The following is a 17,493-nucleotide window of genomic DNA, read 5'->3' on the forward strand; positions in this document are numbered from 1 at the left end:
TTTTTATTAAATTTCTTAGTGAAAACAGTTTTAAATGTTATTCCTAACGTTCCTGAATATTCGGTCCCACTGCGGAATTTTAAGATAATCCGCAACTTGCTGTTAGTTAGGTTTCAAATGAGAACCAGGGAATTATCCGAGCCACGAGTTCTGAATCGAATTATCGGAGGTGGGCTGTATATAATCTGAATTCAGGAGTCTGAAGTAATGCCAAAATTGTTATTAAGTAATGTTTTGTGGATCATAGTGCATTTCTAAAACAGTATCTAACAAACAGAATTCCAAGTAGAACTCGTTTAGCAGTCAAACAACCCTAAAAATATACTTTTTTACAGTCTATATATGTAAAAAAAAAAAATAATGAGACATTTTTATGTTTGGAAGTGTGGCCATTTCTATGTTAGTACTTATTTAGATGATTTCTTATATAAAAAAAAGGACACCTAAAAAAATAAGTGGTTTTACAACAGCCCTGCTGCTGTCCAAGTGTTGAAGGTGTCTAAGGTGGGGTTAAGTTAAACATTTCTATTCTTAGCAAAATCCCCAGTGATGAATTAACACCCAGTGTGTTTAGCTGGACACAAATAACGCTGTAAAGGGATTGGGACTTTGCCCTGTTGGAGTTTATTTAAGCCAGTCGTACTTTATAACATACAAATTCTTCTTATTCTACTGTAGTGCTCTGGCAGAAGTGTTTGCTGGATATGTTACATCTAATTAGATGATACACAATGTGCACAAGGTGTTCTGTAAATGTATCAGCTGACCACAACATTTTGATGTGTGTGTTTCCCTTTTGCCACAAATTTAGAAGCATATGATTGTCTAAAATATCTTTTTTTTTGCCAAGCATTATTATTTGACTTCACTGTAATTAAGGGACCTAGCTAAAACATGTTCCAGCAAGACAATGCCCCTGAGCAGGAAGTGAAACTTCATAAAGACAAGGTTTTGTTATAGTTAGTCTGGAAACACTAAAGTGGCCTGTACAGAGGCCATGACCTTAAACCTACTGAACAACTTAGGGATGAATTAAAACAAGCCTCCTTGCCTGACCTCAGTAATGCTCTTGTGGCTGAATGAGTACAAATCCCCAGAGTCACGTTCCACAATCTAGTGAAAAGACATGCCTAAAGGTAGTCACAAAGGGATAGGAGGGGCCAACTTTATATTCCTGCCATGTCTTTGAAAATGCATTTACCCAGTATATATATAGGAGTGGTGATTAATTGTCCATAACAATTTGTAATATAGTGGTAGTACAACTTTTTCAGTCAATGATGACTAGTTCAAAAATGACTAGTTGTTTAGTTAGAAAATCTAACATTTACAAAATATTAAAAACTTACTTGAATCACATCTCTGATTGCAAGGGGGTGCAGTGGTGCCTATAGAATGGGAAATGTTCACTTCTGGAGAGGCCCCATCAATGCTGAAAGCTATATACAGATTTTAAAGCAACATATGCTTCCATCCAGACGTCTTTTCAAGGGAAGACCTTAAATATTTTTTGCAATGCTAAACCGCATATTGCATTTTATACAACAGTATGGCTTCGTAGTAATAGAGACCAGGTGCCGGAGTGCAGTCCAGATCTTTTGCCCATTGAAAACATTTGGTGCATCATGAAACAAAAAATATGATGAAAAAGACCCAGGACTGTTAAGTGGCTAGAATCCTGTATCAAACACAAATGTGACAATATTCCTCTATCTTAACTCCAGCAATTGGTCCCCATCCTGGTTCATGATGCACACAGAACATTGTTAAAACAAGAGGGGTCACATCGTATTTGGGGTTAAGGCTGTAGAATTTGTATTCATTTTGTTCTTTCTAAGACACTTTGAATACAAAAATCCGATTGGACATAAGATGTTGCTTATTTAATGGCAATTTTCTGTCATATAAGTGGATTGAAAGACTGTATTAGCAAATAAACAAATGATAGGGTGGTTATCAATGAAAGGATGTCTGTTGTTTTATTCCATATCATTTCCAATTATAATGCCACTGAGCAAATGTTTTATTAGTCTATAAAGCCCCTCCTCCCATTAAAAAAGGGACAGAGCAATGTGCCAGATTATTATGTTGATATTTTTTTTTATTCTTCAGTATGGTAGTGGTTATTTACACCGCCTCTAACATTCCTGTGTGAAACTTTACCAAACCTCAGGCCATGTGGTTCCCAACTCCTAAAGCTTATCTCCGAAAGTTCATCTTCCCTGTAATTTTCTTGTTTTCTCTGCTCAAACACACCTGAACAAGTAATCAGCTAGTTAACACGCCATTCCTCAGTGTGTGTTAAAGCACTAAAACATCCAGGGTTAGGATACTCCTGGACCATGCAATGACATTTTATAGGCAGTGGTCATTAAAGGAGGTGTTACCTTAGTCAGTGAGAAGACTCTGCCCTTGTCCTCTAATGCATAAAAAGTACAGTAAAAAAAAAAACTGCCTTGGAGAAATGATGCTACATACTATGCAATTTACTTAGACTTGCTCATCAGGGACAAACTTACACTTATGAAGAACGTCTTATTCATTCTTTATCACCACATTATCTGTGTAAAGCTGCTTTGAGACAATGTTCATTGTTAAAAACACTATGTAAATAAAAATGAATTGAATTGATTTCATTACATTCATTCAGTTCTACACCTTCGCTTACTGCTTTCATCTTGTTTAGATGATCTTTTCAACACAAGCGTTAAAAATTACTATTAAGTCATAGTTAAGTCAAGTCATAGTCTCATAAAGTAACTTCACCGTCACTAGTTTTGGTTGAACATCCATGCATTATCCTGAATAAGATCCTATTTTGATAAGGAATTAAACTAAGGACAGAACTAGCCAACACTTCTGGTATATAGTATATTATATAGCATGATTTTAAAAATCACACTAATTTAAATGACAGTTTTAATGTTGAGTGGCTTCCTGTCAATTACAGTAAATTTCCTGTAGCTTTATTCTCTTAGTATCTTGCAAAATCAGTGTGGATGACCTACGTTAAAATGACATATGTCTTCCTCTTCTCTGACATTAATCTGAAGCTGTAGGTCAAGGGTGGATGGGGTTCACCTCAAGTCCTCCAAACACTACAAGCAATTATTTTATGAGGATGTAGTAATTGTTTTGTGACACTAGATGGCAGTCATTTGATAAAATCAAAAGGGCTCTCTGCACCAACACAATCAAAATAGCAGCAGCAGTTTAAATATTTATTCAATGTTTATTGAACTACACATATAGTAATCATTATCATACCCTTAGGCAGGTGGTAAACATATATTTAACTAATAATTATTACAAGACATGCAAAAATGATCTAAACACCCTCAAGGAGGTTTGAACTTTTGGAGTAAAACCACTTTTATTGACATATTAGCTTATTTTTACTCTGGTTAATGGTATCCTACATTAGCATTAGCTACAAGGCTGCCGACTCAAGTAGTGCCAGTTTTGCCCTTGTTTTAAGAGCGCTATGCAGCACCATGCAACACTAGTCTGTTCAGCTCTACCATATTCTGCTCAAACAGGTCAGGTTCTAAGGTTTCAGCTTTTATTCTAATCATGTTTGTCATCTTTAAATCGCTAACTACCCAAGCTGACTCTCTGCCTTAGCTTTTTCATATCGTCACATTGCTTTTGGGAGCTTGCATCCTATGTATACTGTCTCAACTATGTCTGCGCTGGAGAGAGGAAATAATAAAAATGCAACGCCAAACACCAGAATCACTAAATAATACAGCATTTTGTCAGTATAATCACTTTTAAAGTCTTCCTCTCCATTTTAAAACGCACTACTACGATCCCCAAAATATTCCAGTGACTTGTTGTAATTCCCTGAGCCAATTCTCAGTTGTTTAAACTTGCTGAAATGCTGTAAGTTTTATTCAATTGCCTAGAAACCAGCCCACTTACGGGGTCAAAGAGGCAGGAAAGGGACTTAACAAGGCAGGACAGAGGTTATTGTCCAGACATTCAGCTTTCAGAGAAAGCCATCGTAGAGAAGAAGGCCCACAGCCAAACATTGTCCATTCATAACCAGCATCTGAATATGAGAGTTGTTTACAGTCACAGAAATAAATGCAGGGAATTTACACCGCTGTTTACTGTCAGTACGGTCCCACCTTCCCCGGGTGGGTGTGATCACATGACTCAGGGCAGCTCCTTTCTCCTCGGTGGTCTTGCTGTTACTGGAGGAGCTTTTATTATGCGACGCTGTACTGGGGTTCGCACAGGGAAAACATGATCAAGGGCTGTAAAAAAAGATTTGCCTTCGTAGTTTGATGTAATAAGATTCAGTATGTGTGGAGATCGAGCAGTTATGCTGCTGTGATACAGGATGTATTGCGAAGTGGTAAAATGGCGCATGCTCATTCCCTGAAACATTATTTGTTCTGTTTTCAGTGGACAGGACAGATAATGACAGGATGGCAGGGCAGGCCAAATTGGAGTAATTACAAAATACTCCATAATAATATTACTTTTCCACAATCAAAAGCAATCTTTCAGGGTACACATCAGTTTTTATTGTAAGATATATTGCAAAGATCGGGAGAGAGAAAGCAGGGTTCATGGAGTGGATAATGTCTGTACATCAAAAATGCACGTGGCCCACAGTGACCTCGATTCCCACTGTAAAGCTGACGGAAAAGAAATAGAAAAAAATTTTCTTCCATGTACAGTGCATGGATTTTGGGGAGTCTTTTTTGTGTTTTTTTTGAGATGTAGTAATTTTGCTAGAGCTTGTCAGTCTTGGCTCAGACACTATGAATGAACAAAGTTGAACAAAACAAGCTGCTAGACTGCATGCTGGATGGTTGTGTATTACTGACTTTCCACTAACTATGAAAAGGATACTCTAAACATTCACTAGATAGTAGCCTATTCAAGTGTGGTATCCAAGTGTGGTTAATGTAAGGATTATAGAAGAAAATTCACATTTGAATATATGTGTATTTATCCCTGATGAGCAAGCCCGGGGCGACTGTGGCAAGGAGGAACAAACCTTGTGAGGAACCCGACTCAAAATGGGAAGCCATCCTAATTTGGCTGACACAAAGAGTGTGATTATAAATCATTGCAATATTAAGAACAAAGGAGAGTAAGAAATAGTATGAGCACTGGAGTATGTGATTATGAGTAATGTTCTTTTCTTATGCAACCAGTTGGAGTTGAGGAACCAGGTGCTCCTGAGCAAGTCATAAATTAGCTCAACATCTGAAATCATTATAGAGTCAACACCGACTCCTCCATACCAGAGCCTTTACATGTTTAATGATGGAGAAACAGCATATGTAGAATGTTATTTTGAGTTGATTTAATGTTATTTTGATATCGATTAAGAGGTTGTTCATCCTTAAAGTCCAATGTGTAAAATCTTTATTAAAGTGAGATCCAACTGGAGCTGTTACATCTCTAGATGGCCCTGGATCCTCGTGGGGTTGACATCATCTCTTTAAAGGTCTGAAATCTTCATGAGGTGGGATACAACTCTCTAGATGCCCTGGGGTTTTTGTGGGATCTGCATCAGATCCTGCCCAAGCACAATTTCTGGTCACAAACTAGTGCCGAGTTGTATGTATGTGAGCATCTTTACTTAATGCCTGATCACTTATACTGGTTTAAATTAAGATGCTAGATTGACAGTGATGACAAAAATAGGATTAAACAGAAAATTTCTACATTAACCCTCATTTTCATTCATGTTATTCATATTTGTTGTGTGGTAGAATAAGGAGAAAGACACAGAGATGCAACTGTGCAAAAGTAAAACGCACAACAAAATTATTTTGAAAATGATGCATTTAAAACACTTTGTTACACGAGGAAAAGGTATATAACTCTATATAAATAAATAAGCCATGGGAATCCTGAAAAGAAGGGTTTCACTTGCAGTGTGTGCTCCTTTGATAAACTAAGCAACCTTTATTTCTAAGAGTAAAAATTTGATCAAAACCCAAAGCTCTAAGCAGGTCAGAATCCTTTCAGGGACAATATAAACTCATCACTGTCTATTTTTCCCCCATGCGCTCTCGCTGACACTCAATCCTCCGAGTGGGAGATAAGCAAAAGATAAATCAGGGAGGATTCATTCCCTCCTCTGCCCTCATATTTCAGCAGGGGGGGGTTGGAGATTTGGCATCAGGATTTGACATTCATTCTGTTAGGTGTGCAGAGAATGTACAGAGTTCTCACATTTTAACTCCACTTGATAGCACAAGGCATTGACATAGCTGGAGGCCTAGAAGGACTTGCCAAGGTCAACAAACAGCAAAAGGGAAATTTTGATGAAAAACATACCAGAAACTGACATCATAACGCAAAACCAAACACAGGACCTCAATAAAATTGAAAAGAAAACAGACAGAGCTGTTCTGTACTCTTGCTCCTTCATCTTCTTCTTCTTTTGGTTTGAGTGGCATAACTACGCTGCTGGTTTTTTTTTTTTCTTCCTTCCTTTTCTTTCCACGTCATTAAACTTAGGTTGAGGCTCACTTTGTGCAAAACGCCTCCGAAGGAACCGGTACGAAGGCGGAACTCGCGCGTGCTCCTCTCTTTCTCTCTCTCTGACGCGCGCGCCCGCACGCAAAGTGCGCTCGAGCTTATTATTATTAGTATTAGTATTAGTATTATTCGGAAACTCCATCGTGTAAGGTGCGCTTTATGTGCCCTTCTGCACCAGTATATTCCTTCACTGGACACTTTACCTCGTGCATCTTCTGGCTTCGACAAAATCCTCAGGACCAGCTGTGGTGCAGCTGGAGTCTTGAGCAGAACCTGCACGCTGGCTGGAACGATGCGAGCTTTAAGGTTCTCCGCTGTTCATGATCACATGTGTAGGACAGCTGCAGGTGGATTTCCCTTGCAATTTTGAACCATTCTCTTTGCTGGATGATGCTCCCCACGCAAGCGCACCTTCTTTTTGTCTTCACTCTCACTGGTCGTCTATGGCGGTAAGTTACAACTTCAGCTTCATATAACATGCAACAAAAAGCATTTGGTTTATGCGTTATGTATTTAACAGTATTTCTTTAAATATACAGTATAAGTCCAAACTAAATCTACATGCACACTCTTTCATGCTGGGTGCACTTAACAGAATATAAAGCATGATACAACCGACCAAAATGAGCAATTTCAGGGTTTAAAAAAAAATCCTGACACATATGAGATCAATTATGAGCTCATAACTGAGAATGATAACATAATCTATGAGAGATGCCTCATATCTGAGGATATAGGTTATGCAAGACAGTAGAGCAGAAAGATGGTTTCACAATGAGGATTGACCCAAAAGTTTCAAATTTGGCTCAAATAGGAACATTTATAAGATGCAGGTCTTACATAGTCTTTAAATGCAAAAAAAAAAAGCATTTTTTTCCCAAAAGAACCAAACAGTTTTAGACAAATGGAAAAGCAAATAAAAACAGTCATTAAGCTGCATCCTTTCTTAGCAAGCTTTAACCTTGGACTGATGAGTGAGTGTATGTGTGTGTGTGTACTGTATGTGTTTGTGGATGCTCTGAGAAAAGTTTTTAACTGTGTTCTCTACTTCACTATTTCTAGTGTGATGGGCAGTCCGCTTGTGATGGACCCAAACAGCATTTGCAGAAGGAGTAAGCCTGAAGGAGGTGCACATACTGAACTGTGCCAAACGCATCCTGAAATAGTCCAAGAAGTTGCCAAAGGTGCACGGTTGGGCATGCGTGAATGCCAGCACCAGTTCCGCTATCAGCGCTGGAACTGTACAGGTCACGGCAAGAGTCTAGGCAAGATCCTGCAACAAGGTGAATTGCACATTCATTATTGCAGCTGCACGTGATCACGCAGACAACACAAGTTTTCCAGGAAATTCAAATTTTTCGCAAAACAATGGTTTACAAGCGTTGTTATAAAAACATACCTGCAATCAGAGGGTATATTTCGGTTTGGCTGTTTTTGGTTGTAATTTAACGCCTTTGGAATACTTCATTAATTTATTACAATCTTATTACATAGTTTGCATGCCTTAAATTCATTAACAGTACATAAATTGCAATATAAAGCAAATATAAAAATGTTACATTGCAGTGTGACACTGTTTCTTAGTTATTTCAAAAAAACACCCTGAGACTTTAAAAGAAGGGGCTGTCTGTTAGTGGAACAAAAAAAAATCTCTTCTCCTGGAAATGTAACCTGCTTTAATTCCCAGAAAGAGTGTTTGGTGGGAGCATTTTCCCATGGAATGTCTAATATGTAGAGTGATGCTTAGCTACAGGGGGGGGCAACTCACTACTTAGTCAAAGATTAGTCACAGCTGAGTGAGGTCTGTTTGCATTTCAGACACATGCAGACATACAGACAAGTGCACTGTGATTATTTCTCCTGGTGCTGTAATATTATTTTTTAATATACCCACCCTCATAAGATCCCTTTTCAAAGAAGAAATCCGATTACCATCTTTTACGGTAGTTTCCAGAGTTAGCTTTATGGGATATTGAGTGAACATGACAGAAGATTTTAGGAGGACAACTTCCCCAGAAGTCTTTGTGATTTTTATTTTTTTCAAAACAGAAAGCTTTTTTTAATGAAGAGAAATATTTCGCAAATGTAACTTCAGCCTTGCTACATTTAAATATGTAGCCAACTCACCAGTTGTGTATTCCAAAGGTGTATACCAAAGGTGATGACTAATACATGATTCCTCCTGCTGTAAAAAAAACATCCATGTATTTTTGAACATCCGCTCATGCTGCATAAAATACTTGAAGCAAAGTACTATCTTCCTTCTTCCAAGCTCATAGATGCCTATGATTGGCTAGTATCTCTGTGATTGACAGGAGAGACCATGTATGCTCTCCTTTCCATGCAGACAGCATGTCCACATTTGTTTCTAAAACCAGGATCTTCAGCGAGAATAGATGACCATAACTGTTGATCTCCCAAAGATAGGCCAGTATAATGCATGTATACTGTATATTTTTTAATTCCAAATGATGTAAAAATAATAGCAAATAATGTTGTTTAAATAAAATAAGCAAATTCCCACATACCCCTCATTCCCTTATACCCTCCTACGCTTGTGCTGCAAGAGGCTACTTGTGTGATGTAGGTCTTATAGACTTCTTAGGCATGAATCAACAAGAGCATGTTAAAACCGTGTTGAAATGCAAGATATGAGTGCTAATCCTATGGTGGTTCAATAGCACAGGGATTCTCAACCACAAAACTGGGAAGTCACAGTGAAATACCTCCTGAGGTGAATCAGGTGTATCGGGAGTGTTTAATTCTTCTGCAGGAGGCTCCCTTGATTCCATGTGAGATTCCATGCGCTTGAAAGTCGTAAGCAGGTTTGTGCGCAACGTACAGTTCTTATGCAGGCCATGAGAGGGCAGGACTTTTCACCATCACTCATGCAGCTAAAAAAAAGAAAAAGAAATCACAAATCTGTCCATGAATCTTCTCCCACCCCTTCCATTTGAATCCAGGTATTATAGTGTCTTGGTGTGAGTTCCTGTTAGTGACTGCAACTTGAGCCAAGCATTTTTATTGAGAAATGAGAGGCATTCTCTCTCTATTACACACCTGTATGAGCAGGGCTTTGAGGAATGTGACATGCGAAAGGTCAGCAATTTGCTCAAGTCCAATTGATGGAATGTGGCCTGTGTGAATTCGACACCAATAATTAGTGCTTCTTAAAGAACTCCTTGATTCTTCCAGGAGAAATCACAAGCTTGGCAAATAAAGTGTGCATCCAGACGAGTCTAGACAAGACAGATGTAAAAGGAATAGATACGCACTTAGATCCACGAGGTAATGTTTTATACATTTTTAAAGTATCCTGAACAATTGCAAGGAGAGTGTAGGAGATGCGTAAGTGTTCTTCCTAACTTAAAAAAGAAGGCATATGCAATTTGTAAGCAGAAGTATATGGACACCTGACCATCACACCCATGTGTCAACCTTCTTCAATCTGTTACCAAAAATCGTCCAGAATGCCTTCGTTATCTTCAGCAGTTTCCCAACACTGGAAGTAAAGGAACTAGCCCAAACATGTTCCAGAATAACAATACCTATGAGCACAAAGCGAGGTCCTTTTACAAGCATGGTTTCCCAAGATTGGACTGGAACAACCTAACAGAACAGTACAGGAAGTCTACGGTAACTCAAAAAACCTTAGTAACTTTATACAACCATGGTGAAAGGCATGTCAATATACTCAAGGCATCACTCTTTCAGGCAGATGGAATAAAAATGAAGAATACTTCAAATGAAAAAAGCGTTTCTGAAAACATAGAAAAATATTGTAAAATGATCACAGACTATTGGTATATTTAAATAGATCGATAATGTCATAGACAATGCAACCAAGTATTACAAGTGGTCCTGTTTATGTTATGTTAAGTGCTTTATTATTTTTTCTCAGATATCAGGAGACAGCCTTTGTAAACGGTATCATGGCGGCAGGAGTGCTGCATGCTGTAACACGGGCCTGCAGCCAGGGGGAGCTGCTACAGTGTGGCTGTGTGTCTATAAAGAGCTCTTCTGGTAGCCCCAATGAGCAGGCAATTGTGAGATCAAACCCTGCTCTCCCTGACCAACGCTGGGAGTGGGGGGGTTGCGGGGATGATGTGGACTTTGGCGACAAGATTTCTCGGCAGTTCATGGACACCAGGAAACGGAAGGCCAAGAGTGATATCAGGAGTCTGATTGATCTGCACAACAACGAGGCAGGCCGACTGGTACGAAAACATGTTTTATTGATAATGGGGTGTTAAGGGTGTTAAGAAAAGATCTTTCCTAACAAATACTTCACATATACTTCAAGCGATTGAATAGAAAATTGATGAAGTATATATAGTGAGCTTATTTTAAGAACTCCTGGAGTTAGGCAGGAATATATGCTTGATATATGGATGAGGCACCATGCACATACACACACATGTATGTATATGACACCAGTAGCATGTTTTTTGGAAGGTTGGAGGAAACCTGCGAACCTTGGGGAAACCCATGTGGACACATAAAAAAAAAGTCCACACAAACAGTAACCTTAGCTTAGACTTCAACCAGGGACCAGGGAGCTTAAAGCGGCAAAGCTCCATACTGCACCACAATGCTTGACATTTAATAAATTGTGAAATTGTGGTAATTACAATAGTCTGTTTGACAATTGCAGATATACAGCCCTAAATACTACAACATAGTAGACTGTTAAAAAAAAAACCTTCAATAGTGTTGTGATGGAACTTTGCAAGTCTGTTTACTTACACAACACAGATTTTGAAGCCCCTGTTTTCAGGATAACTCCTGTGTTTTGGGTCTAGTACAAGTTCCCAGAGTTTAGAAGCCCTCTGCAGAAAACTGAAGCATTGTTGAACCATCAACATTGTTTAGAGTGTGTATGTGTGTGTGTGTCTCTTGGCTTTAGTGAACTCTGTGTTTTTGCTTTAATGGGATCTGTGTTTTTGCTAACCGGCTGTTGTTATGATACCATTTTTAATAGATGTACCGTTTACACAATTTGGTTCTTCTACACTTCCATTTGAATATAATGGAGTACATTAGTTTTAAAAGGTGTAAAATATCGCATAAATATCATATTACAATGGGAGATAATGATACACGGTATGTTTTGATGATATTTTGTTTCTGCTAACAAACAGAGTCAAAAATGAGTTTCATTTATTCCACATGTACAAATTCAAATTATGAGTCAAACACAAATTTGGATCAATTGATCAGTTCCTTTTAGACTGAGGAAAAAAAATACATCTAGATTTAGAAAAGTTTTGTACCTTATGCACTACAAGCTAATAGATTAGTACTGTATCTAATGCCTGGCCCCCCATAAGAAAACCTGCGGTTTTGCAGAAACTGCAATTTTTCACTGAATAAAAAAAATGACCCAAATGGTTTTATATTAGTTGTTGTGATTAAAGTTGGACTTAGGTGTAGTATAGGTTTAATTTACTGTCATAATTACATCAACAGAAAATCCTTACATAGATATCTAATGTGTTATGTAAAGCTATGTTATGTAAAGATATGTAAAGCTAGCTTAGCTTAGCAATGTAGTATTCAGGTACCCAGTAAGATGTCAAAGATTTGCAGTATTTTCCAGACTGCAGCCAGACATGGTCTTCCTTATGGCAGTTTCACATTAAATCACAATGAATTAAACAAGAAGGTAACAGGTCACCTTGCGAATTACAGATGAATTATGTCTAGCAGGTGATTTAAAGTGCACCCTGGGCACATCTTTTTGAAGTGTCTGCTTGCACATATATCTTTCTTGTTTTTTGTAATGTGTGTGTGTGTGTGTGTGTGTGTGTGTGTGTGTGTGTGTGTGTGTGTGTGTGTGTGGCAGGCTGTAAAGACCAATATGCGAACTGAATGTAAATGTCACGGCCTCTCTGGGTCCTGCACGCTCCGTAGCTGCTGGAGCAAGTTACCTCTGTTCCGCCAGGTTGGAAATCACCTCATGCAGAGCTTCCAGACGGCGGTCCGTGTGATGGGTGGCAATGATGGCAAATCTCTCGTCCCCCTGGATCGAGAGCTCGCTCCCCTGGGTAGCCACAGTCTCATCTACTCAGATGAAACGCCGGATTTCTGCGTGGCCAATCGCAGGACAGGATCTGAAGGGACACGCGATCGGGTGTGTAATGGCACAGAGACAGGTCCTGGAGCCTGTGATTGGCTGTGCTGCAATAAAGGACACACGGAACACACTCTTGAGTACGAGGAGAACTGTCAGTGCCATTTTCAGTGGTGTTGTGAGGTACAATGTGAGCGATGCGCTGTGAGAAAAGTGGTCAACGTCTGCCTTTAGATTCTCTTGTGTGCATTAAACTGTAGTTGTTCAGTCCCATTGACTAAACTCAGATAATCATTGGCAAACTTCTGTACCATGTTTGCAATTCAGTATTTCTCAAAGTCTTCAAATGCTGACTAATTATATCAGAAAGACATATTTATGACCATAAGATTCGTGTGTTTTTTGAACATCCTATTCCACATTTAGCTGTTATAATAAACACCGCTCTTTTGGGAAGTGTTTCACTAGATTTTGGAATGTGCTTGTTGATATTTGTGCTTATTTAGCCAAAAAGGTGTTAGTAAAGTCAGGTACTAATGTAGGATGAGGAGGCCTGGGATGCATTCAGCATTCTAATTCATCCCAAAGGTGTTCAATATGGTTGAGAGCTCTACAGCAGGCTACTCAAGATCTTCCAATCTATTCTTCCATCATGTTTTTATTTAACTGGCTTTGTGCACAGGGGCATTGTCATGCTGGAACAGGTTTGGGGTCTTCTAGTTCAAGTGATTGAAAAATGTAATGTGACTTCATCCAAAGACATCATATACAATTGTATGCCTAAAACTTTGCATGCAGTCATTTGGGACATGTGTGTAGTAGGTTTCCTAAGGAAATCCTCGATCTGCCTAATTTATGCAGGCCAAAAAAAAAAGTCTTTCTAAAATCCTATTGTATATATTTTATTTAATCATTGTTCTATGTTTCCTTTATTCATGTATGTACTCCAAATAAGATCAAGTTATTCATTATGTTCATTACATAAGGATGATTTAAGACTCGTTATATGCAGTTTTGACTTCTTGTCATCCAATAAATTCAAACACAAGCCAGGCTTAATGTATTTTTTTTTATAATGAATAAAAAACATATTAGGACTGCAATAAAATGGATTTGGGACAGACTATTTTTCCCCACCATTTTCTCTTTAGGTACATCAATAGTGCTGCCTTGATTATTGTCATTTACATTTACACTGGCGGCATTTAGCAGATGCCCTTGTCCAGAGCGAGATACAAATGTGTTTTGAGTCTCTAGCAATGAATAAATCTACACTGGTACGCCAGATTACAAACCTAAGATAAATCAGCCTACAACTCTGTTTATTTTATTTATTTATTTTTTAAACAATGCAAACTTGGAAAGTGTTATCACATTTGTATCACATTGTGTTACTGCTAAATCTCTCACATTATCTTGGATGATCCTGTATATTGTATACCATAAAAAGACCAGCTAATAATTATTCAATCATTTTTTAACTCATCTTAAATCATCTTCTTTTGTGCATGAGAGTCAGATTTAGCACAGGGCACCATCCACACACACACACACACACACACACACATTCACACCTAGAGGCAAACTTCACTAACAAATCCAATGCACATGCTTCAGAGAAAAATACTGATTTAATTCAAATAAAACCTTGTCTACTACATGCTACAATATCTGTGTGAAAATTTCTGAACTACTTTTGTATTTGACTTGTGTTTGTTTGCTGATGGCAGCAATTTAGACTGTACAATACTGCCATCTTCCGGAATAATAGTGTTATAGTAGAACAAAATGTTTTGTGTACAGGGAGTAAAAAAAAATTAAGAAAAACATCATCAGTGAATAAAATGAGTATTAAGTAAATTAGATGATAAAAGTTTTTTTTCTGTAAGATTTAAATGATTGAATTTAAATGCATGTTTTCGGAAAATAAATGCAATAAATAGAGGCATAGGCCTATTTTAAACATTTTTAGGAACATCATTCTTATAATTTATGATTTTTAAAAAGTATTGAAATGCATATTCAATCACTGCTGACATTCAGTTTTTTGTACTTTATATGCATTTAGATTTGTCTTTACAAAGGACTCAACTGGGAACTGGAAAGGTGGTGGCTCTGTTCTTAAAACATCGGACTTCCTATTAAAAAAATCATTAGTTCAAATTCTAACTCAACCAAGCTGCCACTGCTGGGCCCCTGAGAAAGGCCCTTGGTTAGATCTTGGTGAGGAACAAATTCCGAAAGTAACTGTAAGTTGCTCTGGATAAAGGTGCATGCCAAATGCCATAAATGTAAATATAAACAAATCAATCCATGTCTATATTTATCCATGTCTATATTTTACTTAGTCCACTGTCATATGGACCAGACCAGGAAATCTATTTATTAATATCATGAATATCAGAGTAATCTTTTTAAATGTGGGTTTTTGTTTTTTTTTAGCATTTATTTAACGGCTACATTCTGAAAGCAAAAATGGATTAGACATAAGAATGGAATTTACTACCAAGGAATGGTTTTGCATTAATTTTGATCCCCTTTACTGATCTTATACTGTTGTCCAAAATTAGAATATGGTGACATGAAAATCAGCTCAAATAACTCAAAACAATTTAATTCTTTTTTATTTGTATAGCACTTTTAACAATGAACATTGTCTCAAAGCAGCTTTACACAGATAATGTCGTGATAATAGTGAATATGTTCTTTATAAGTGTAAATTTTTCCCTGATGAGCAAGCCGGTGGCGACTGTGGCAAGGAAAAACTCCCCAACATGGCATAAGGAAGAAAACTTGAGAGGAACCAGACTCAAGAGGGAATCCATCCTCATCTGGGTTGCACCGAATGTCCATTTATTGCAGATATACAATGTTGCAGGGTACAGTGATGGTGATCAGAAGCAAACTGTAGTCCTGAGTCAATGTAGCAGACCGTTGACATTAACTACAGTCCAAATCCATCCTCAAAGCTCCTCTTACTCCAGAATTTCATGGAACCACCCAAGGCGTTGATGAGAAACCATCCCCAGCTGCACAGAGTGGCCTCCAATCGAAGAGAACACTATCCAGAGGCAGGCCTGGATGAAGTGGGAAGATGAGGGGCAGGAACAGTGGTCACTGGAACCTCAGGAGAATGTTTAACTTGAGAGAGAGAGAGAGAGAGAGAGAGAGAGAGAGAGAGAGAGAGAGAGAGAGAGAGAGAGAGAGAGAGAGAGAGAGAGAGAGAGAGAAGAGGGGTGACAGGAAGAGAAAGACATGGATTATTATGTGTCCTTATTGTTGTATGAAAGTTAAGAAAACACCTGCAAGGGTTTCCTAAACATTCAAAATAGTCTCTCAGTTTGGTTCACTAGGCTACACAATGAGGAAGACTGTTGATCTGACAGCTGTCCAAAAGACGTTCATTGACACCCTTCACAAGGAGGTTAAGCCACAAACATTCATTGCCAAGTCATTGCCTGTAACCAAGCATGTTAACAGAAAGTTTAGTGGAAGGAAAAAGTGTGGAAGAAAAAGATGCACAACCAACCGAGAGAACTGCAGCCTTGAGAGGCTTGTTGAGCTAAATCGATTCAAGAATTTGAGTGAACTTCACAAGGAATGGACTAAGGCTGGGGTGAAGACATCAAGAGACACCACACACAGACCTCTTGTTAAGCCATTCCTGAACCACAGACAACATCAGAAGTGTCGTACCTGGGCTAAAGAGAAGAAGAACGGGACTGTTGCCCAGTGGTCCAAAGTCCTCTTTTCAGATAGAAGCAAGTTTTGTATTTCATTTGGAAACCAAGGTCCTAGTGTCTGGAGGAAGGGTGGAGAAGCTCATAGCCCAGGTTGTCTGAAGTCCAGTGTTAAGTTTCCACAGTCTGTGATGACTCTCTGATGTCATCTGCTGGTGTTGGTCCACTGTGTTTTTTGAAAACCAAAGTCATTGCACCTGTTTACCAAGAGACTGTAGAGCACTTCATGCTTCCTTCTGCTGACCAGCTTTTTAAAGGTGCTGATTTCATTTCCCAGCAGGATTTGGCCCCTGCCCACACTGCCAAACCACCAAAAGTTGTTTCAATGACCATGGTGTTGGTGTGCTTGACTGGCCAGCAAACTCACCAGACATGAACTCCATAGAGAATCTCTGGGGTATTGTTAAGAGAAAAATGAGAAACAAGAGACCAAAAAATGCAGATGAGCTGAAGGTCACTGTCACAGAAACCTGGGCTTCCATACCACCTCAGCAGTGCCACAGACTGATCACCTTAATGCCACACCAAATTCAGGCAGTAATAAAAGCAAAAGGAGCCCCTACCAAGTATTGTATGTACAGTAAATGAACATACTTTTCAGAAGGCCAACAATTCACTAAAAATGTTCTTTGATTAGTTTTATGAAGTATTACAATTTTTTGAGAGAGTGAATTGGTGGGTTTTTGTTAAATGTGAGCCAAAATCATCACAATTAAAAGAGCCAAACTACTTTCGGTGTGCATTGAATTTATTTTATACCCGAGTGTGACAATTTGAGTTGAATTACTGAAATAAACAAACTTTTTCACGATAATCAGTTAATTGCTAATATTTCATATTTTACTCTATAGTGGATTAACAGAGGCATTTTTTTATTCATTTTTAAATATATAAATTCAATTAGGAACCCACACAAAGAATTCCACTTAGGATTATTAAATAATTTGCTGAGTCAGACAAAACATTTTATTGGGTCAGTCCCTGCTTAAACCAATTACTATTGATGAGCCAATATTGGAAATTAAAAAAAAGCATCAGAAGAAAATGACTTACTATATAGTCTGCTCCTGTATTGATTAGTAAATTTGGAAGATGAACATTTAGGTGCTTTATGACTTAGGTGAGCGAAGTTCAGGATTTTCATTCTCACACATAATTCAACATAAA

At 38.2% G+C, this 17,493-nt stretch overlaps 1 protein-coding gene across 1 annotated transcript; it reads left to right on the plus strand.

The window, feature by feature from the left end:
• The first annotated feature begins 6,337 nt into the window (after positions 1–6,337).
• Positions 6,338–13,062, plus strand: wnt6a (wingless-type MMTV integration site family, member 6a). The gene is made up of 6 exons (XM_046860039.1): positions 6,338–6,962; positions 7,576–7,796; positions 9,709–9,801; positions 9,983–10,079; positions 10,415–10,730; positions 12,359–13,062. Exons 1-6 carry the CDS (start codon positions 6,901–6,903, stop codon positions 12,818–12,820), a joined length of 1,251 nt encoding a protein of 416 aa, XP_046715995.1. The 5' UTR covers positions 6,338–6,900; the 3' UTR covers positions 12,821–13,062.
• Positions 13,063–17,493: the final 4,431 nt, after the last annotated feature.

This window comes from Silurus meridionalis, chromosome 1, assembly GCF_014805685.1.
Source record: "Silurus meridionalis isolate SWU-2019-XX chromosome 1, ASM1480568v1, whole genome shotgun sequence".
Lineage (NCBI taxonomy): Eukaryota > Metazoa > Chordata > Actinopteri > Siluriformes > Siluridae > Silurus > Silurus meridionalis.

Bases quoted from the DNA above. Each gene is read 5' to 3' on its own strand.
- wnt6a (XM_046860039.1), top strand. From the start codon at position 6,901: ATGATGCTCCCCACGCAAGCGCACCTTCTTTTTGTCTTCACTCTCACT. The intron at 7,797-9,708 runs GTGAATTGCACA...TGATTCTTCCAG, and splicing joins AGGCAAGATCCTGCAACAAG to GAGAAATCACAAGCTTGGCA. The intron at 9,802-9,982 runs GTAATGTTTTAT...AAAATCGTCCAG, and splicing joins TACGCACTTAGATCCACGAG to AATGCCTTCGTTATCTTCAG.